Genomic DNA, 23,546 nt, shown 5'->3' with positions numbered 1-23,546 from the left:
CGGACCCGCCGCCTCGCTGCAACGGACCCGCCGCCTCGCTGCAACGGACCCGCCGCCTCGCTGCAACGGACCCGCCGCCTCGCTGCAACGGACCCGCCGCCTCGCTGCAACGGACCCGCCGCCTCGCTGCAACGGACCCGCCGCCTCGCTGCAACGGACCCGCCGCCTCGCTGCAACGGACCCGCCGCCTCGCTGCAACGGACCCGCCGCCTCGCTGCAACGGACCCGCCGCCTCGCTGCAACGGACCCGCCGCCTCGCTGCAACGGACCCGCCGCCTCGCTGCAACGGACCCGCCGCCTCGCTGCAACGGACCCGCCGCCTCGCTGCAACGGACCCGCCGCCTCGCTGCAACGGACCCGCCGCCTCGCTGCAACGGACCCGCCGCCTCGCTGCAACGGACCCGCCGCCTCGCTGCAACGGACCCGCCGCCTCGCTGCAACGGACCCGCCGCCTCGCTGCAACGGACCCGCCGCCTCGCTGCAACGGACCCGCCGCCTCGCTGCAACGGACCCGCCGCCTCGCTGCAACGGACCCGCCGCCTCGCTGCAACGGACCCGCCGCCTCGCTGCAACGGACCCGCCGCCTCGCTGCAACGGACCCGCCGCCTCGCTGCAACGGACCCGCCGCCTCGCTGCAACGGACCCGCCGCCTCGCTGCAACGGACCCGCCGCCTCGCTGCAACGGACCCGCCGCCTCGCTGCAACGGACCCGCCGCCTCGCTGCAACGGACCCGCCGCCTCGCTGCAACGGACCCGCCGCCTCGCTGCAACGGACCCGCCGCCTCGCTGCAACGGACCCGCCGCCTCGCTGCAACGGACCCGCCGCCTCGCTGCAACGGACCCGCCGCCTCGCTGCAACGGACCCGCCGCCTCGCTGCAACGGACCCGCCGCCTCGCTGCAACGGACCCGCCGCCTCGCTGCAACGGACCCGCCGCCTCGCTGCAACGGACCCGCCGCCTCGCTGCAACGGACCCGCCGCCTCGCTGCAACGGACCCGCCGCCTCGCTGCAACGGACCCGCCGCCTCGCTGCAACGGACCCGCCGCCTCGCTGCAACGGACCCGCCGCCTCGCTGCAACGGACCCGCCGCCTCGCTGCAACGGACCCGCCGCCTCGCTGCAACGGACCCGCCGCCTCGCTGCAACGGACCCGCCGCCTAGCTGCAACGGACCCGCCGCCTAGCTGCAACGGACCCGCCGCCTAGCTCCATGTGCCTGGACATGGTGGGTCACCTCTGCGTCTCCTTGAGCTTCATCTGTGAGCGGGTGCTGCTGGGCATCGGACTTTCCACTGGGGTGGAGGTCGCGGACGAGTTCCACCGCTCTCACGGTATTCCCGGTGAGATGGCGAGACCAGCGGGGACTCCTTGGGTTGTTGGCGGCGGTTGCGGCAGGTGGAGGCAGGGGCGGAGGAGGGAGAGGGGGTTAGGGGAGGGATGCCGCTCGGGTTTGCTGGCTGGGCTGGGGAGGGATCCCTGCAGACCTCCGCTCCCTGGCATGCTTCTCGGCAACGAGCGATCCTTGGCTTAAAGGCTAGAGAGAAATATTATTTATTGAATATTTTATTTCTTATTTGTTAATGCTTCTTATGGAAAGAGTTTAACCAAAACTATTATTAAACATTTATTTTAATAAGAAAAAGTTTAACATTACATATGTTGAGAGAAAACATGCATATGTTGTTGAAAATTTTCAATAAATATTTAGTTTGGCCCTCGACTTAGTCCAAGTTTTTAATTTTGGCCCTCGGTGAATTTGAGTTTGACACCCCTGTGTTAGAGGTTTAAATTTGGCCCTTTTTTTTTTTAATTGGTTGGGTTAAAGCTTTATATACAAACCCAATTTCCAGGGTGGTGACAAATGGTCAAGTTTCTTTGCCATTTAAATTGACACGTTCGCCTCAACAAGGTTGTCCATTGTCACCAGCCTTGTTTGCATTGGCTATTGAACCGTTAGCTCAAACAATAAGACAAAATTATAAGATAAAAGGGATGAGGGTTATGGATGATGAATATGATTAATTTATTTGCAGACGATGTGTTGATATATTTGACAGAACCAAAAGTCTTTGTCACAGTTGCAAGAATAACTATTGCAATTTGGAGAGCTATCTAGATATAAAGTTAATTGGGATAAGAGTGAAATCTTGCCAGTTGGAGAAGGTGATTATTCAGAATATAAAAATATCATAAAATTAAAATGGTCAGATAAAATTAAATATTTAGGAGTAATTGTAAATGCTGATTATCAATCTTTATATAAATTAAATTATGTTCCTTTATTAAAAAGAATTAAAGTACATTTAATTAAATGGAAAAATCTTCCATTAACCTTAATTGGTAAGGTAAATTGTATTAAAATGAATATTTTTCTTCAAATTCAATGTTTGTTTTAGTCGATACCATGTTTCCTTTCAAAGGGTTTTTTTTCAGGATTTAAATAAAGTGGTGAAGGAGTTTTGATGGAAAGGTAAATTACCTCGAGTAGCATTGTATAAACTCACATGGAAATATGCATTAGATGGACTTCAGTTACCTCATTTTCAAAATTATTACGAAGCAGCTCAGTTGAAATCTGTTAGTAGATTGATAGACTTAGATCAACCCCCAAGTTGGGCGAAAGTAGAGATGGCTTGTATTTCAAAAGTTGAGGTACATCAATTTATATTTTGATGGAATATGAATTTGCTGCAGGAATGTAATATGCCAGTATTAAAACATTTGTTAAAGGTCTGGATTCAAAGAAATATGGTTTTAGGATCAAAAGGTAAATTATCAATTTTAACTCCATTATATAATAACCAGCTTATTCCTCTTTCAATGTTTAATAATCATTGAAAGGGTTGGAATTCTAAGGGTATAAAGATAACGCAGGATTGTTTTGAGGAAGGACAGTTTCTTTCTTTTAATCAATTGAGGGAACGATTTGATATATCTGTAAATTCTTTGTTTGTGTACTACCAACTTAGAGCTTTGGTAAAAGATAATTATGGTAAAGAGATGAATTTACCTATATTGACGAACTTTGAATCTTTGATTTCCTCTATACCAAAGAAGGGTTATATTTCAGTTATGTATCAAGTGTTACAAGATAGTATGGATAAACTGGAATGGGAGAAATGGCTTAAATGGGAAAATAATTTAACGTATATTTTTCCGGAAGCTAATTGGGAGGATATGTGCTATGATAGTGTAACTAAATTGACAAATGTAAGATATAGAATGGTTAATTATAATTTTTTACATCAGTTATATTTAACTCTGGAGAAATTGAAAAAATATGGTTTTAGTCATTCAGATTCTTGTTTTAGATGTGGTTTATATACTGGAACTTTTTTTACATGCTGTTTGGTCTTGTGTTAAACTACAACCATTTCGAGAAGGAATTAGGTTAATTTTTGAAAAATTATATAACATTAAATTACCATTAGACCCATCAATTTTTTTATTGAATTATATGGTCTCTTTGAGGAGATTAGGGTTGGATAAGTTTCAAATTGCATTTGTATGCTTAGTGTTGTCTGTAGCACAAAAGTGTGTAGCTAGTACTTGGAAAGATAATACAGAGATTAATATAGTACGCCGGCATAATGAATTGAGAGCTTGTATTACTATGGAAAAAATTACATATAACTTGCATGACCATTATTATTTTTTTGTTAATAAGTGGTCTCCTTACTTGGAAAGTATATGCATTTAGAAATACTTTTTACCCAACTTTAGAATTTATTACTGGGCAATTAATATTAGTTACTTAAGGTATTGGTTGAATTATTCAGAATTATCTCTAAATCCCCATTGGGTAAATTTAGAAATTAAACCGATACAAAATTTTTCAATTAGCTCTATTTTGGGAGCTGCTCTCCCTTTTACTCTTACTAAATTATATAAACAAATTGACAATCCAATGGCTAAACATACACTACGTATATGGTTTCAATTCCGGAGATTTTTTGGCCAAAGTCATTTTATCTTGGAAACTCCTATTGTACTAAATTTCCTTTTTCATCCCTCTCTAATTGATCAAGCTTATTTACTCTGGAAAGTTAAAGGTATAACATGCTTTTCGGATTTATTCTTGGATAACTCTTTCATGTCATTTGAACAATTATCCATGAAATATGATTTACCTCGATCTCATTTCTTTCGATATTTGCAGATTAGGAGTTTCTTAGTTTCGACTTTACCCTCTTTTCCCAATCGGGAGACTACGACTGTTTTAGAGGATATACTATATTCCAAATTCCCTCCAAAAGGTGTGATATCTAAATTATATAATATAATTACAAAAATAAATTCTGGGACTTTTGAAAAGTTTAAAAATGATTGGGAAAGAGAACTCAACCTTCATATTTCCAATGAAAATTGGAATAAAATTCTGCGACTGGTAAACTCTTCTTCTTTATGTGCAAAACATTCACTAATACAGTTTAAAGTTGCTCATAGAGCTCATATGTCTAAAGATAAACTCCATCGCTTTTATTCTCATATCGATCCTATATGTGATAAATGTCAATTGGAAATAGCTTCCCTTACACATATGTTTTGGTCCTGTCCCTCTTTACAGAATTATTGGAAGGAAATTTTTTCCATTATATCTACTGTTTTGAATATTGATTTACAACCACATCCCATTACTGCAATTTTTGGATTACCTATGTGACTTATTTATCTCTTCCTGCGGATCGTATGATTGCTTTTCTTACACTAATGGCTAGAAGATCTATACTATTGAATTGGAAAGAGGTTAATCCTCCCACTGTTTTCCAATGGTTTACCCAAACTATACTATGTTTAAATTTAGAGAAAATTAGAAACTCTGTCTATGAATCCCCTTCTAAGTTTGAGTTAATCTGGCGACCATTTATTCAATACTTTCATTTGTGGTGAGTTGATCTGGCTCTGATTTCTTTCTATGATTATGTATGATAATTGGGCTGTAAGATGAGATCGGAGTGATCGGCGTGGTTTAGCTATATCTGTAGTTTTTTTTTTAAGTTTTTTAAATTCAGATTTGTTTTTTTCTTCTTTTTTGGGGTTTTTTTTTTTCTTTTTTCATATATTGTTATTAATTATATCTTTTTTTTTTAGAGATAGTTCACACCCTAAACTGATCTAAAATTTTTTTATGATATATTTTTATTCTGTAATATTATTGTTTAATATCTCTGTATTAATTCATTACTTACTATGTATTTTTTATATCTCTTTGAACTGTATGTGTTTATAAATTATAATAATAAAAAGATTGAAAAAGAAAGAAAGAAAGAAAGAAATACTTTGATTTATTGTAAATATTTTCAGTTTTTCTTTTTATTCACATCTTTGGCTCTCCTTAAGAGAGCTGGCTGATGGGGTGGGGTTTTTGTTTTCTTTTTCATACTTATACAAAATAGATTTCTTTTTGTAATTGGACTGTATGTTTTTTTTAAAGATCTTTTAAATAAAGTTTAAAAAATAAATGACAACCATACTTGGATTATGTAGGGCTCCAATTATAAATTTGATCTTTCAATGTATGTAATGATGTGATATTCCCGAAAAAGAATTATGAAAAATGAGAGCTCTAACAGTACATGAAGTTGTATTTGTGGCGGGGGTGGGGGGGGGGGGAATTTTGCAGATATTTAATATATTTGACGTGTATAAAAGTTTAAAGATTGTATGAATGTATTTATGGAAAATAAAAAATAAAATATTCAAAAAAGTCTTAGACAAGCATATGGCTGTAAGAAAGAGAGAGAGTTCTAAGTGAGAGGAAGGATTACATTGTTATGGAGTATATTTATGTAGGTCAACACAACATTGTGGTTTGAAGTTCCTGTACTGTGCTGTTCTATGTTCAAAGTGCAAAAAAGTCCTTAGGTTTTTCCACTGTATGGTCAGCACATATTCACTTTCCAAACAGATAATTACAAGTCTGTGTTTCAATACAGGTCATAATTTTTATTCCCATTTCCTGTGTTCTGTGAATTAGTCTTTTCACTCACAGTTGCCCTCTCTCCCAAACTGATCTATAACTCAACTACACCATGTAACCAATGAGCACCTAGTACAAAACTCTGACTCAATCCCAGAGGCTGATCCAATCCTGCAGAGGTACAAGGAGCTAGCAAGAGCAGAGTGTGGAGAGAAATCCAAAAAGAATTTGCAGATCTAACAGGAAATGATCTCAGTGTCAACATAACATTGATTGGGTTCTGCACATATCCCTTGCTGCATCACTCTGCAGCAGAGGGACACAGGACTGGGGAACTCACCACCTTCAGCAGGCAAGAAACTGTGGATGATATTGCAACCATCACTGTTAACGTTGAAAAACAGGATCACCTCAGATTGGGAAGCAGTTGAGGGACCCAGTTGAAGAATTGTCACAACTTGAAATGGGCAGCTGGTGGTTTTCATGCAACTCTGAACTACTGCTGACTCGTTCAAATGTCTCATGGCAGAAAACAATGCCATGTGTGCTCTCTTCCCCTCACCGTCTCAGAAGGTTAATGGTGGAGCCTGATAGAGCACAGTCAGTGAACATGACTGTGCCCTAAATTCCTCAAGGAATGAGCAAGGAGAAGTTGGTCAACCTGACAAGTTGCATAATCCTGGGTTCTGAAACATTAATAATAGACTGTGGGGATCCAATGGCATGATTAACCTGCAAGAGGAAACTAAATGCGACACTGAGTGCCATCACATGAAGTGGCAGATTACCTTGCCTCTTCTCCTTTACACATTGTTTGTTCTCCTTTACACATTTTTAACAGTTTCAGTTTTATCATCGAGCTCTGTACATCAAAGCACCCCAGAAAGAACAGTAACACATCTTGTTATCCACATCCACAACAAGAACGAGAGCTGCAGTTATTCCAGTCTCTCATTTGAAAATCAACAAGATTTGTTGCCACTTTTACTCGAGCCTCTTCAACTGGCAGATTCATTGTGACATTAAAAAGATTCCTCCTCAGCACCAACTAGCCAATTGACTGCATGCAAAATCTCTTATTCCTCAGAAGGCTATTGCTGAGAAGGATGGCCTTTAAAAAAATTCCTGTGTATCCTGTGGGAGATGAACCTTGTGCTACTTTACAAGCTCCACAGTAAAAGCTTTCAAGCTCCAATATCTGACACCAATCTACAAAAGCCTGATTATCAAGAGGCATTTCACACAGCACCTGAAGGAGGACAGGGCAGCAATCCTGGGGCAGAGCCCATTCAGGCAGTTCTTGGTATGGGCACCAATGCAGAGCAGCAGAAATCAGGGATGATCAGAGGCCAGAATGAGAGCAGGCCCAAGACCTTGGGGACTACAGAGATTGGGAGATGGTAAGTCTGTGGTTCAGAATGAACAAAGGGGTGAGAATATTAAAACACGGCACGGTTTAATGTGCAACCAAAGCAGATGAATGGGAGGAAGGTTGTTAGCGGAGGAGGATTTGACGATGTTAGGATAGACGACCATCAACTGATTACCTCAACAATTTTCTGACAGTTGCACCAGTTGTGGTTTATAACAATCAAATCTAGACTTACCAAAGGCTTGGACAAGTGGTTTAAACAGACGAATAAATTGGCAGGTCAAGTTTCCTTGTTATAATGAAGGACTTTGTCCTGAATGTGTATCTTGCTGTGGAAATGCTTCCATATTTTTGCTGGATGCTAACAGCACCGACTCTGCAAGTGGTGGCAAGAGCACTCAGGAAGCAGAAGCAAGTCCTGCTACGGGAACAAACTGTCACTATGGCTGAACTTCTTCTCCAAAAAGTCAAAAAGGGGAATCCCAATTCTGCAAAGCCACTGAGTTTTCATATACAGACTAGCCCAGGTTATAAACAGGTTTCATGTTTTTTTTTGAAAAAACAGATATTCACAAGTCAAAAGATACACAAAAATTATTCAATATAATCATTCCTCCATAACATTGGAATTTGTGGCATCAATAGAACATTAGCATGATAAAAAAAAAGACAATTATTAAAAGTGGAAAGAGAAAATTAATTCTGCCATTCAGACTCCTGAAGCTTGTTTCTATATACAAAAGACAGGTGATGGCCTGTATTCATAAATTTTGAACACATTCCATAGGTCTACCATCCCCAAAATTAAAATCACGTGAGCCATTATTATCACACTGCTGAGACAAGCCTGGACCTCATGGAACAGTAGAGCCATCTCAAGTACTCCTCATGCAGTATTTGTTATGATATCGCTGTGGGATCGTACTATGCACAATTTGGCAGCAGTGTTTCTGTATCACTGTAACTACAGAGCCCTTGGAACATTCTATTGGCACAAAATGTAGCAGAGTTCAGAAGAAGAGAGTTTTAACATTAATTTAAAAGGCTGTGCTCCTCACCTGACAACAGCTGCTTCTAATTAACCCCCCCCCCCCCCCCAACATTCTGTGAGACTGTGGCACACCTTAGCACATGGCAATCAAATCCACTCAATCATTCCACCCAACCCCACAAGGAAAACAGATATTTGAGTCAATTCCTTAAAAAGCTCTAGATATTAAGAGAAAATGGAAGCTCTTAAGGCTAAAATCACCAGATTATAGTCAAGACTGTGTTTATTCTAATACACGAGGCATTGTGAATGAGGCAGATGAACTTCTCGAGTCTGCATAAGAACATATGATGTGGTGGTGGTTACAGAAACCTGGCAGTAGGGCTGGCAGCTCCATGTTCCTGGGTTTTGGCAGTTTAGCCACGCTAGAGAGGGAGGTAAAAGAGGTGGTAGGCTGTATTACTGGAACAGCTGCACTCAGAGAGGGTATGACGGAGAGCTCCTCTACTGAAGCAGCATGGGTAGAGATCAAAAATAAGAAAGGTGCAGTCACTCTGGATTATTCTACACAGTTCTCAGTAGCTATTGAGAAAAGGAGAGACAGCTATGCAGACAGATATGAAAAGATGTAAAAGCAACAGTGTTGTCATCATGAACAACTTCAATTGTTCCAATATTGACTGGAATGTCCTTAGTGGGAGAGGCTTTGATGGGAAAGATCTCGTTAGGTGCACCTCTTGAAACAGCACGCGAGGAAGGAGCTATACTGGTCAGTGTCCTGGGAAACAAGCCCTGGCCAGGTGGCTGGAGTTTGAATCGAAGAGTATTTTGGAAATGGTGATCATTATTTCTTAACTTTCAACATAGATGCAAGGATAGGCAGGGACCTTGTGGGAAGATACTAAATTGGGGGAGGACAAATTAATAGACAAGAGCTGAGGGAAGGGGGAGGGGCATTAATTAAGAGCAGCTGTTGTCAGGCAAGATCACAACTGACATGTGCAAGTTCTTAAAGGCCCAGCTGGACTGGCTGTTCGAGCAAAGAGGGACAGGGATGGCAAAGTCAGAGAACCTTGGACAACCAGAGAGGCTGTAAATTCAATTAAAAGAAGGAAAAAAAGAGGCCCATGCAAGGTTCAGGAAGCTACAATCAGACGGGGGTCCTGGAGGAATATAAAGATTGCAAGAAAGAGCTCAAGCAGGCATTTGAAATGCAACAAAGGGCCGAGATGTCCTGGGTGAGAAAGATTAAAGAAAATCCCAAAACATTTGATACTTACATTAAAAAAAAAAGAGGATCAAAAAGAGGGAGAGGATAGGGCCATTTATGGATAAAAGAGGGAAGTGGGTGAGGTAGGTAGTGAGTATTTTGCATCAGTTTTCACCAAGTAGAACAGTGAAACCAAAGTGACAGGGTATCTGAAATAAGGAAAGAGGTGGATGTAAAAACACAAATGATGAGAACAAAAGAAGGGTAGAGATTGCTGGGGCCTTGATGAGGATCTTTGTCTAAAAAAAACACAAAAGTTTGCAGACACTGTGATTGCAGTATCAACACAGAAATGCTCGAGGAACTCAACAGGTCTCGCAGCACCCAGAGAAGGAAAAGATACATTACTTTTCCCATACCTCGAGGAAGGGCTCAGGGTCGAAACATTCAGATTTATTGTTCGAGTACATACACGTCATCAAAATACAACCTTGAATTTTTTTTTTTTGCTTGTCCTCACTTGTAACAAGCAAAACCGAAGAGGACGAGAGAATAGCCTATTTTGTTCCTTTGTTTAAGAAGGGAAATAGATAATCAAAGATTGGTGATCTTCATATCAGTGAAGGAAATCTATTAGGTAGGATCCTTAACAATAGGATTGAGACACATTCGGAAGGACGTTGCCATATTAAGGACTGTCATCATGGCTTTGAGAAGGGAAGCTCATATCTTCCCAATTTCATTGAATTTTTTGAGGGAGAGACAAATGTGGTTTATAAGGATAGATCAGAAGATAAGGCATTTGACAAGGTCTCTCATGGTCAACCGATTCAGAAGCTGGAGATGAATCGGATCCATGATGAGTTATTAGTTTGGATACAGCACTGGCTTGGCCCAGAAAGTCAGAGGTTAGAGGTGGGAGTTATTCAGGAGGAGGCCTTTGACCAGCTGTGCTCGACAGGGTTTGCTGTAAACAGCTTGGATGAAAAAAAAATTAGGTGAGTGGGTTAATGTTTTCAGATGATACAAAGATTAGTGGAGTTGTGGGCAGTGTAGAATGCAGAGTTGGGCAGAGAAATGGCAGATGGAATTTAATCTGGAGGTGTTGCACTTTGGGAGATCAAGTATAAGGGGAATGTATACAGTTAATAGTAGGGCTCTTAAAAGCATGGATGTGTAAAAGGATTTGGGGCTCCAGATCCCTAGATATTGAAATGTGGCCACAGTGATGAGGGAATAGGATGTACTTGGCGTCATGAGGCAGGGCATTATTGAGTACAAAAGTAAGGAAGTCATGTTGCAGCTATATATAAAAAACTTTGCTTCAGTCACACTTGGAATACTGTGTGAAATTCTATTGGCCCATTACAGGAAGTATGTGGCAGCACATTCAAGGATGTAACCTGGTTTAGAGGGTAAGAGTTATGGGACGAAGTCTGACAAACTTGAATTGTTTCTATGGAGCGTAGGAGGCTGAGAGGAGACCTGATAGAGGTGTACAAAGTCATGAGAGGCACTAATATGATGGACAGTCAGAATCTTCCCCTACCCCCTACCCAGAGTAACATGCATTTATGGTGAGGAGGAGGAGGAAGTGCAAGGCAATTTTTTTTAAAATATACACAGCATGGTGGGTGACTGGAATGGGCTGCCAGGACTAGTGGTGGAAGCAGACACCATAGTAACATTTAAGAGGCTTCTTGATAGACGTGAATATGAAGGCGATGGAGGGATATCTAAAGGTGCAAACAACAGAGTTTTAGTTTGATTTAGACACGTTTGGCACAGACACCTCGGCTGAAGGGGCAGTTCTACATAAAGTGTCTAAACAATTATTCGCAACATTCAATTGCATAACTGTTCCTGAACCCTCTCATCACCACCCTCTTCCAGGCACCATGATCAATAGTTCAACTGGCCCAGCCCCATGAATACAAAGGGTGATCAGAAGCGGAAATGCTGTGGGAAGTGAGTCACCTCCTAAGAGCCTTCCTGTCACCTACAAGGCACAGGCCAGGAGTGTAGGGGCATGGTTTAGTGAGTTTGGGCATGGCACCAAAATTGGTGGCATAGGGGTCAGTGAAGAAAGTGATCCAAGATTTCAACAGGATCTGGACGAACTGGGAAAGTGGACCAAGAACTAATAGAATTTAACTCTGACATGAGCAAAATGTTGCATTTTGGGAAGTTAAATCAGGGCAGGACTGGCAGTGAAGGGCAATCCTCTACAGAGTATCACAGAACAAAAAGATCGAGGTACAGGAGCAATCCACAAAAATGCTGGAGAAACTCAGCACATCACACAGCACCCATAGGAAGTAAAACGCAATCAAAATTTCAGGCCTGACCCATTTGTCAGGAATGAACATAGGTACAGTTCCATGAAAGTGGCAACATGGGTAAACAGTGGCGAAGGAGGTGCGTGGTACACTTGCCTTCATCAGTCAGGGACATCATGTTACAGCTGTGCATGAGGCAGTGGTCATGCTCAGAGTACTGAATGCAATCCCAGTCACCTTGGCAATGCAAAGAATTTCAACAAGCCTGGAAAATACGCAGAGAAAGTTCACAAGGATGCCAGTTGCACTGGACGGCTCAAGATACAAGGGCAGACTGGACAGGCTGGGACATTATTCTCTGAATCATAGGAGGCTGAGGAGTGAATTTAGAGGGTTATAAAATCATAAAGGGCATGAAAATGGTGAATGGTTTGTCGTTTTTTAATGTTGTGGTGGATGGGTAGGGAGGGGATTGGTTTTAAAACTAGATACATAAATTTAAAGTGAGAGGGAAAACATTTTAAAGGGAGCTGAGGGCCATCTTCACACACTGGGTGGTGGGTGTGTGGAATGAGCTGCCAGAGCAAGTTGTGGAGGTGGGCACAATTACAAAAACAATAGACTGGTACATTATAAGAAAGGGTTTGAGGGATATGAGCCAAATGCAAGCAATTAGTTTGGGTAGGCAGCATAAAGACAGCACAAGATACTGGGAGTGGGGAAAGTAGTGTTGAGGCATAACATTGTTATTGATGACACAGGTGAGATGCCCAGCCAGTTCCTTCACTGTTGCAGTCATCAGAAATGACTGATATACAACTCAGTGAAAGGGAAGATTACCCTAAACCTAGACAATATATTGATGGCTACCATTGAATGTGACTGCATCAAGCCAGGATGCAAACACTGAATGTCACTGAATTGATGTTCCATCTGCCCCTGGTGTGGCTGAGGATGGGCCTCAAAATGTTCTTATATAATCATCTATTCTGTGGCCCATGACACAGCACCTGACCCTCAATGGAAAACTTCTGCAGAAGAATAACTGTGACCACAAGTCAATTGGGTAATGGGTAGTCTTCAGGGTACATCAGGGACCCCATATGAGAAGAGGTGAAGTATCCGGTCACACATTCCTGATTAGATTGGCAGAACTTTCAAACAAGATCAAGACTTTGCCTAGCTGGTGGAAAGAAGGGCCCTCCGTCAGACTTTTATTTAATTCACATTGTATTCCATTCTACCCTGCTATCTCAGCAACAATGAGAATAAAACCATCATCCATCTCCACCTAGAACATATTTGTCAAAAGATTTGGGAAAGAGATGCTGAGCTTCATCACAGCTGCACACCACAGGATTGTACTCAGCATGCATTTCCCAGGGGCTCACACAAACATTAACTACTAGTGAAAGACAAGTAACTGGGTGAAAGGACTTTTTAAAAAAAAAAAAAAAATCACCCATCTTAAGACCACCAAATCCTGTTAACAGAACCACTCCTTGGAGAATGTAGGTGCAGAGGGATAGGCTGAAGTTGATGCAACTACTGTGAAAAGTCGACAGGCAAGGCCAGAGTTTGGGGCTGACACCACAACACACTGAAGGCATGCAAGCCTGCAAAACCCCTTGGACTTCTCATGTCCTCAGCACCAAAGATTGGACTGTTGGAGGGAACTCCTGACGGATCCATCGGTCCACAATGGGAACAGTCGAGATGGGTGCAGGAATCCGCAAGAGTTTACATTTCAAAATAAGGGCCGAACCTTTCAAGATGGGGACAAAATTCTTCACCCAGATAGTGATGAATATTTGGCATCTCTACTCCAAAGTTCAGCGGGGGTTCAGTCACCAAGAATGCTCGAGCAGTGATGAATGGATGTTGTGAAATGGATGGAGTGGATTAGTGCCAGGTAGTGTTGTTGAGGGCAAGGGTCAGACATGACTTCAATAACCAGCAAAACTTGCAACCCGCAGCAAGCAACCTCTCAGAACCAGCAATTTAACCGCAACGGTGTCAGCCCCGGCCCGCCTTCACGCCACACCCCCCCCCCCCCCCACCCAAACACACTCCCTAATCATATCCCCCCATTCCCATCCTCCTCAGGCTGGTCCTCAGCCACTACTGCCCTCCCCCGCCGCAGCCCCACACTCCCTATCCCAACCCCCTGGCCCCCGACTCTTCTCTTCCCACCCCCCCCCCCCCCGGCCCTACACTACCCTTCCACTCCGGGGTAGACCTCGGCTCCTACTCCACCCACCCCCGGGCTAGTCCTCGGCCCCCGACCCGCACTCCCCTTCCGCCCGGGCTGGTCCTCGGCCTCCATGCTCTTTCCCCCGCACCCGGACTCCCCCACCCCGGCCCCGCACTCCACTCCCCTCCCCTCCCAAGCTGGTCCTCGGTTTCCTCCGGACCCCATTCCCCTACTCCCCCCACTCCGGCCCGCACTCCCGCCCAGGCCGAGCCCGGAGCGGCCGGGCCTCGCTCTCACCTCAATGTGCAGCGTGCTGAGGCCACGCAGGAACTGGCGGATGTTGCTGCAGCTGTCGGCGTCGGTGCGGGGCTCGGCGCACACCTGTGGAGGAGCAGAGGCTGTGGTCACACAGGCCGGGAGCAGGCCGTCATCCCCGGCCTCTCCTCACCACCCACCCGGCGCTCGCCCGACACCGGATCAACCCATGCCCCGGAGGGGGGTGGGGGGGGGGGATCCACCCGCCTCCACCCTTGTCCCGGGGGATTCACTCGCCCCGTCATCGGATCAAACCTTGCCCCCGGGGGTAATCCACCCGCCCCCGTAATGGGATCAACCCTTGTAATGGTATCCACCCAACCCAAAACAGAATCAACTCTTGACCTGCGGGATCCACTCGCTCGGACACCCGGGGGGATCAACCCTTGTCTTAGGGGATCTGTTCAACCTGACACCAGATCACCCCTTGCCCCAGGGGTATCCACCTGCCTCCAACAAGGGATCAACCCTTGTCTCGGGGGATCCACTCGCCCTGACACTGGATCACTCCTCATCCAGGGAGATCCACTCACACCGACACCAGATCACCCCTCATCCCAGGAGATCCACTCGCACCGACACCGGACCACCCCTCGTCCCAGGAGATCCACTCGCACTGACACCGATCACCCCTCGTCCCGGGACATCCACTTGCCCCAACACCGGATCACCCCTTGTCCTTGTCCCAGGGTTCTATTCATCCTCCCCACTTGGCACCAACTCCCCAGTTCTGGCAACCACCCCCCTCCTCTGCATCAGATCCACACACCCTTGCATGGCTCATCTAGACCCAGCTTGGGATCCAATCTCTACCAAAATTATCTGAAAAGTCCCAGAGATCCCTACTCCCAGAGATTATGCACCTTTGGTAATGTTGGCTTGGGAACCTGAAGAAGAATTTATGGCAATTGCAAACCTCATCCATAATATCTAGAGCCTTTGTCTCCATTTATTACCCCCCTCCAGCCATCTCCTATCTCACCTTGTATGTCTCATCTCCCTCCTAACCCCTTTTTTTTTACCTCTCTCTCTCTCTTCATCGGTGCTTGCCAAACAAATGTCTCTGCCTCCCATTCTGTCAATCATTCTCAACCTCTCCAATCCCCTACTTGCTCTGTTGAACCTCTCCCACCCTGTCATCTGCAATTTCCCTGCACATCTGCTCCTCTAATTCATGTCAACTATTTGGGGGTAGGGGAGTGATCATTCCCTTCTTGTTTCTATGTTGCATTCCAATAACTACTGCATGATCTCCCAACTCTCTAAACACTGCTGCAGTACACCTTTGAAGAGGTTCAAGGTTAAGCAGGGCACTCAGGATGGATTCCTTAAAGAAAGTTATGTAACAAATAAAATTTATGAGAAGGGAGCGTGTTGAGGGTGGTGTATTTGGAAAGTGAAGGCTCATGGCAATGACAAGTGTCAAAGATGTTTAACAACAGCAGTTTTGGTCCGGTTTGGGAAAAGAGTGCCCGACAACCAGTCTGGGTAAGTGCAAGCTGACATGTCGAAGAGGTGAGGGGACAGGACCCCTTGAGCCTGCCCTGCCAGTCAGTCAGTGGCATCATGACTGATCTGACTACAAGTTCAACTCCACTACCTTACAGTGACTAGTCAGCTACCAAGGTGTGCAGAGGAATGGTGCAACCGCAGAGTGCCTGCCCACCAATCCCAGAGGCTGCAGGACAGGTAACCATGTTGTGTCTTTAATGGACGAGGCATAAAGTAGAAGGGCAGGATTGCAGGCTGGACCTGTATAAACAATGCTGAAGCCACAGCCGGACTAAGGGGGACAGTTCTGGTCACACATTTTCTGTAGACCAGTGACATCACTGGAGAGGACATGAAGGAGACCTCCAATAGCTTTGTAAGGTGGTGAGTTACAATTATGAGACTGAGGGAGTTAATTGAGTGCAGAAGCCAAACAGGGTTAACAGGTGGGACCTTTCCTTCAGCAGAGAACCTGGAATTGGGCTGGGCATGGATTTACGATATCAAAGAAACAACTTCAGATGCTGGAAATCTGAAACAAAGGCAGAACATGCTCCAGGCAGTCTGCTCATGTGATGTGTGGTGGGGTTTTGTCAATGATACTGTGGTGAATGTCTGCCAAGCTGCCCGTCTCCCCTCTGGCAAGTCTTGCTGTATTAATATTGGCTGTGCATTATCTCTACTGTTAAGGACACTCCCCTTGGATATAACTGTATATGCATCTATTGTCTTTAATTATTGTACCATGAGTTTCTGCTAATAAAAGCCATGATTATTGTTTGACCACATCGTTTTTGTCTACTTCATCAATTGGCACTTCAATTAATAAAGGCAGCTTGGCAGACATTCACCACAGATACCCAGTAAGTTTCAAAACCTGGGCCTCTGCACTTCCATCTGCAACTGGATCCTTGACTGCCTCATTGAAACGTCTCCTCCTCACTGACAATCAACACAGGCGCATCACTTAGCCCACTACTCTACTCACTTGACATCCATGATTGCGAGACTAGGCAAGTCAAATGCCAACAACAAATTTGCTGATGACCCCACAGTCATCGGCAGAACCACAGATGGCAATGAGGAAGTGTACAGGAGTGAGATAGATCAGCTAGTTGAGTGGTGCCATAACAACAACCTTGCACCCAATGTTAGCAAAATCAAGGAATTAATAGTGGACTTCAGAAGGGGTAAATCAGGAGAACACAAACCAGTCCTCATAGAGGGGTCAGCAGTGGAAAGACTTAAGAACTGATTCCTGGTGTCAACATCTCCAAATAGCAATCCTGGGGCCTCCATCATGAAGGCAGCTCATCAGCAGTTATACTTCGTGAGGAGTTTGAGGAGATTTGGTACATTACCAAAGACTCTTGCAAATTGCTACAAGTGTACCATGGAGAGCTGAGTTGGATCACTGTCTGGAATGGAGGTCCCAATGTACAGGAAACAACTACAGAGAGTGATGAACTCTGCCAGTGCCATCATGCGAATCATCCTTCAGTATATTAAGGACATCTACAAGAGGTAGTGTCTCAAGAAAGCAGCCTCCATCATCAAGGACTCTCACCAGCCAGGCTATGCCCCCCTTATCAATGCTACTATCAAAAGGGAAGTGCAGGAGCCTGAAGACAAACAGCCAATGGTAAAAAAAAACCCAGTTCCTTCTCTGCCATCAGATATCTAAATGGACATTGAATACAGATGCCATCTCTCTTTCTCTTGCACTAATTCATCTATTTTTTTAAATAAATATTTTTTACAACAACAAATTTTGTGACATGGCACATGACAATAAATTCTGGGGAGTTCACAGGTTGCAGGGAAAAAAATAAATCAGAGAATTGCTGAGTTCTTTCTACATAATGGGAAAGAAAAATAATACTAACCTCTCAGCAATTTTGGGGTTTTGGTAGAAGGACAAGAGATGAGTTAAGAAGAGGTTATTCTGATCAATAGAGTGGTAGGAGTCTTGAAGGGGAGACACCTTTAGCAATTCGAATACCCAGGAACACAGGAGGTAGCAAAAGCAGCCAACGTCATTCAAGCCCCTCATCACCTGGTCACAACCTCTTCTCAATGCTACCTTCAAGCCTGAAGTCCAGCAAACCAAGGTTCAAGAACATATTTTATCCAACACCTACCAGGCTCGAACCTTCCTGTACTACCCTGACCCTGACAATGAGGTACTCTGGGACCACCAAGAGATCGATTTGTACTACTGAAATGTCATGAACTGAAACTGTGAATATACATCTATCTAACCTTTATATTATTTTATCTCTTTCTGTAGTGGAGTAATTTAATATATACTATTGTAGTTGGTTTATCTTGGTTATTTAGCTGCAGCAAGTAGGAATTTCAGTGCATGTGTGCATTGTATTTGTGTGTATGACAATAAACCCAATATCATTGTTATACAAAGGCCCTGCACCTGGTGAGCCCGAAGAGCTGTAATAGTCAGGTTAGACCAAGAGATGGAGAGTGGGATGAAAGTACTTCATAAATACAAGTATTACATTTCCATGACAATCTGATTCTGCTGTTACTGAGCGACATTTCCACATGCAGATCCTGCCTGTGTCACTTTTTCCATCATGGTTCAGCCTGGATTTGTTCACTCAAACACTCAATGCAAATATCTTCACACAACAACACAGAACTCCAGGCCAAGCTGCAGATGAGTTAGAGAGCCATATAATTTTACAGGCCCAGCAGCCCAACCTGTGTGTGGTGGCCAAGCTAACAAAGATTGGTCCCATTTACCTGCATTTGGCCTATATCCTTCTCATCCTTCTTGTCCATGCACTAGTCCAAGTGTCTTATAAATGTTGTCATTGTTCCCACTTCCTCCCAAACCTACCACCTGTTGTATGACGAAGGTGTCCCTTGAATCCTTTTCAAATCTTTCCTCTCTCACCTTGAACCTATATTCTCCAGTTCTAGACTCTTCTACCTTTTTAAAAGACTGAGGCCATTCAACTTGACCACACTCTCATGATTTTAAACCTCTATAAAGTCCTCCCCTTGCCTCTGTCACTTCAAGGGAAGAGCCCCAGCCAATCCTGTCTCTCCTCAGAATTCAAGCCCTCCAGTCCTGATAAAGTCATTGTGAATCTTTTCTGGTTTAATGACACCCTTCCTCCATATCTGTGTATGATATTGCCATGGACTAGGTCAGCCAGGACTGAACCCAAGAGACGCTGCTCTCTTGGGTCAGTTTTCTCTTCTCTTTTTCCACCGGGGAGGGCAATGTGGTGAAAACAGCTGAACATGGGGAGGGGGGCAACACTGGTCAACATGGCTGGATAAGGCAGGCTCTGGCTTGAAGATGGAAGGCCTACCACCAGGACCCAGGTGGCATTTGGGGATTGAGACCAAGGATGGAGAAGGTGTGATGGAGTGCGAGGAGTGGGTGGGTGGGCTCAAGCTCAGTGGCTTCAGGCCCCACAGCTGGACAACATGCAGAAACAACTGGACATAGGGCGATGGAGACAGCCACAGAGGAGGGAGTGAGATCCTCACTGATTGTACCTTCTATCTCATCTCTGGTGTAGCAATTCTTTGCATGGCAGATAAAGAAAAGCTTTTCACTGCATCTCTGTACCCATGACAATTCTAAATAAATAATACATGGATAAAGTGTAGTTTTACAATGTGATGTCCCAGCCGCTGTACAATGAAGGCAAGTGTGCCAAGTGCCTAACACACACTCTGCTGGATGAACTCAAAGGGTTGATCAGCATCAGTGGGAGAAAAGGAATGGTCAAGGTTTCGAGCCAAAATCCTTCATCAGATAACAAACAAGGACAAACATCAGATCTTAAACAAGGACGATATGGAGTACAGGAAGGAGATAGAGTCTGATGGCACTGTGTCAGGCCAACAACCTCTCCTTCAGTGTCAGCAAAACAAGGGAGTTGACTGTTGGTTTCAGGAGGCAGAGTGGAACACTCAGTCTATCAACAGTGCTGAGGCGGAGATGGTGCATAGATTTAAGCTTTGTGGAGTGAACAAACATCACCGCAACCTTTCCTGATCCAGCCACATTTACACTGCAGCCCAAGGCACATTAAAGCCTCAACCTTCTCAGAGTAGAATTTGGAATGCCCCAGCATCCCATACCAGATTTTACAGACGCAGTTTCTTTTCCAGATGCATCACTGCTCCGTTCTGTAACTGCTCTGCCTAAGACTTCAACAAATTGTAGAGTTGTGGTGATTACACAAATCAACCTCCACTCCATACCTGCTGTCGTCTCCGGACCCACCTCACTCCACTCGCTTCTTCCCTCTCCCTTCAGACAGAAAATAATTTTTTTTTTAAAAAAGACCTCAGTTTCTTTCCTTCTGCCATTAGACTTCAATGAACCGCCCAGATTTTGATTAATTACTGCTACATGTACTGAGATACCATGTAACAGTTTCTTTTATGTGCCAGTCAGAGACTAGCAAAGAGTTACCATGCTCTGGCACAATCTTGCAAGGAAAAGCAAAAATGAAACATTCCTTCAGAGATGTGGATTGGAACATTGGTATCAAATTTGCTTCACACAGTTTAACAGTATATTGTTCCTTAACACAGTACTCAGTGCTTTTGCCTTGCATATCTTTGTAAACTGCACTGTTCTTTTATTGTAACACCCTGTTTTTATTCAAGCAGTGCCTGATTGATTACAGGGAGGTTGACTGCATGGACAGCACACAAAACAAAATTTACTCCTGTATCTTGGTACACATGACAATAAACAGTTCAGTTTAAAGCTGTGTCACCACTTCCTGATACTGAACACTACGAACCTCTCCATCTGTGTTCTTCAGCACTCTCCAGGGTTTGCCTGGATCCAAAAGTACATCACCTTGCATTTGTCCATGTTAAATTCCACCTTCCATTCTTTGGTCACTTTCCCAGATTACCTTGGATAACCTTCTCCACTATACTTCCCAACCATACTAACTACATTCTCAATCCAAATTGTTGATGTTGCTGACAAACAAGGCCTCTGATAAGGAGGAAGAGGATTGCATGAGGGAATTGCTGTAGTTGGGAGCCTGGCTGCTGAAGGTAGACATGCAAAAGCAACTCCAGAAGTCAGGACATCCATGGAGATTCCAAAGATGAGGTGAAGAATGTAAGGATTGGAATATGAGAAATTTCACCAACTACACCTCAGCTGGTGTCGATCAGAGCCGTAGACTGTGATGGGTGAATGGAAAAAGAAACCAGGGAAATGTGATTCCAACAGATTCACGCAGCCAAAGAGTTGCAGGTATCAGCATAGATCCAAGGATCAAGTCACAAACTGAGCACTGTCCTACACAATGAGATCATAGCCTGAATTTGACAATAACACACAGCTTGATCAATAAATATATCCAACCCTCGATCATTGATGTCTATTACCAGTATATAGAGCACGCCTGGTGCTCACAAAAAAAAATCTACAGGGCAACTATTTATGTGTGTATCGTCAGAACATGTTTTGTTGTTAGGAATTGGATGTCAGGTGTGCATTTGCCTTGAAGGCATGAAGTCATGGCTTCAAATCCCAGGCGCTCAAGGATTAAAATCCATTCCTCAGGCCAGTTTTGCAGGAGTGCTACAGTATTGAAGATGCCAATGTTAAACTGAAGCATGCAAAAATAGATCAGAGTTCTTCCTAGTTGTCCTTGGCCAATATTTCTCCCTTGAACATGTGAGAGACTGATAATTTGCCAATTACTTTGCTGCCTGTGGAATTTTTCTGTGCGCATCTGGTTGGTGGTGAAATGACAGGACAGCCCATTGCAACTACATAAAACATAGGAGCAGGAAACATTGTCTGCCCCAGCATTTAATCATGAGCTGTTCCATTTTCCCACTCAGCCCGACTGCCCAGTCTTCTCCCTATTAGTCCTGGCTCATGAAGAACCTAGCAATCTCTGTATTAAATACACTCAATGACCTGGCCTCCACATCTACCAATGGCAACAAATTCCATCCTTTGGCTGAAGAAATTCCTAGACCCTTCAATCTTGAAGTTGTGCCCTTTTGTCCTTGACTCTCCCACAATGGGAGACAACCTTTCTGCATCTCCTCAATCCAAGCCTTTCAACATTCAAAATGTTTCAATGAGTTTTCCCCCCCTCTTTTTCTAACAAATACATGCCAAGAGCTGTCAAACGCTTCTCATATGATAACCCTTTCATTCCTGGAATCATCCTAGTGAACCTCCTTTGAACCTTCTCCAACATCAACACAACCTTACTTAAACGAGGTGCCCAAACTGCTCACAATACTTCCAAGTGAGGTCCCACCAGTGCCCCATAAAACCTCAACATCACACCCCTTGGAATGAATGCCAGCATTGCATTTGCTTTCTTCACCACCGACTCAACTTGCAGGTTTACTTTCAGGCAATCTTGCACGAGGGACTTCCAGGTCCCTTTGCATCTGGGTATTTTCCATTTTCTCCTCACTTAAGAAAAATAGCCAACCTGTTTATTTTTTTTCTACCGAAGTGTATGACTGTAGACTTTCCGACATTGTATTTCATTTGCCACTTTTCTGCCCATTCTCCTAATCCAAGTCCTTCTGCAGCCTCCCTTGTTCCTCAACCTCCCTCAAGTAATCTGTAAACTTGGGCACAAAGTCAATCATTCCATAATCCCAATTATTAATAGACCACATAAATAGAAGCAGTCCCAATCCAACACCAAACTCTGTGGAACACCACTTACAAAGGGCATCACTCTATTAGGACCAGCTCCCTGACCCACCTGGGCTCTTGTTAGTAGCCTCATGTGTGCAGCTGAGTATTAGAGATGTGCTGCAAAGGCCAAGCTGAAACGTGGACCAAGAGCAGCAGATGCATCTGAACATGGATCACATTGCATCTAGCAAGAACTCCACATATTCCCTGCACCTTCACTTCCAACTGGTGACACCAGAATAGCAGTCCCTGCAGCAGGACCCTAAGCTAGAGGGTTCCACACCCCACAGCCCATGCTCAATAACCCTCCCGTCCACCACCCTTCCCCACAGCCCACTACACCTCACGCCCTCCTCTCACTCAACACCCCACCATTCGCCCCCAGATACTAGCCCTCCCTCTCTGATCCACACCAGCATTGAGGATGACAGAGACCCACCTCCACCAAACCTCAGGGTGGCCCAGTACCCTCCTTTCTCTTCCCCCGGCACAACTCTCCCCTCTTACCGAACCCAGCACCCCTCTGCCCGGAACACCACATCCCTTTCCCTTTCCCCCTCCCCCGGGTCCCCGCACCACCCCTCTTCCCCCGGTCCTCCCCGCGGGTCTCCCGCACCTTGTCCAGGGAGCCGGGCATCAGGCGCTCCAGCAGCCGGCATAGCACCAGTCCGTCGCGCAGCGCGCTCTGCAGGAACTCCTCGGGGTCGGACGGCGTCTTCTTGGGGGAGTCGAGCACCCCGAGCGAGATGAGCCAGGTGACGTTCTGCTCGGCAGGAGTCATGGCTTGTGCCAGGCGGCGGGACGCGGCTGTCGGAGCCGTCACCGGGGCTGGGGCTCGTCCACATCCGCGGCGCACAGCGGCGAATCCGCCCTCGCTTCCGCCTCTAGAGTCGGAGCGGCGGCGTGAAACCCGCCCCCATTTCCCCCTCCTCCCACCGCGCCCCAATCCCCCCTCCCTCCTTACCCCCCGCCGCAATCTCCCTCCTATCCCATCCTCATTCTCTATTTACTCCCCTCTTCCTCCCTTCATCCACGCCCCTTCTCCCTCCACTTCCTCCTCCCCAATCTTCTCCAGAACCTGCTCCCAT

The 23,546-nt window shown here is 45.1% G+C and overlaps 1 protein-coding gene across 1 annotated transcript in view; it reads right to left on the bottom strand.

Moving 5' to 3' along the window:
• The window catches only part of arhgef6 (Rac/Cdc42 guanine nucleotide exchange factor (GEF) 6), a 158,638-nt gene extending 135,295 nt beyond the window's left edge, over positions 1-23,343 (bottom strand). The window contains exons 1-2 of the mRNA XM_069893554.1: positions 23,075-23,343; positions 14,262-14,345 (exon numbers count right to left, since the gene is read on the bottom strand). Of these exons, the coding sequence (XP_069749655.1) occupies positions 14,262-14,345; positions 23,075-23,239 (249 nt within the window). The 5' untranslated portion in view covers positions 23,240-23,343. The remainder of the gene's footprint in view (positions 1-14,261; positions 14,346-23,074) is intronic.
• Between the last annotated feature and the right edge of the window lie 203 nt (positions 23,344-23,546).

The sequence above is a fragment of the Narcine bancroftii genome, chromosome 8, assembly GCF_036971445.1.
Source record: "Narcine bancroftii isolate sNarBan1 chromosome 8, sNarBan1.hap1, whole genome shotgun sequence".
Lineage (NCBI taxonomy): Eukaryota > Metazoa > Chordata > Chondrichthyes > Torpediniformes > Narcinidae > Narcine > Narcine bancroftii.
Note: the sequence above shows the minus strand (reverse complement) of the source record. Positions and strands in the feature narration are given on the sequence as shown.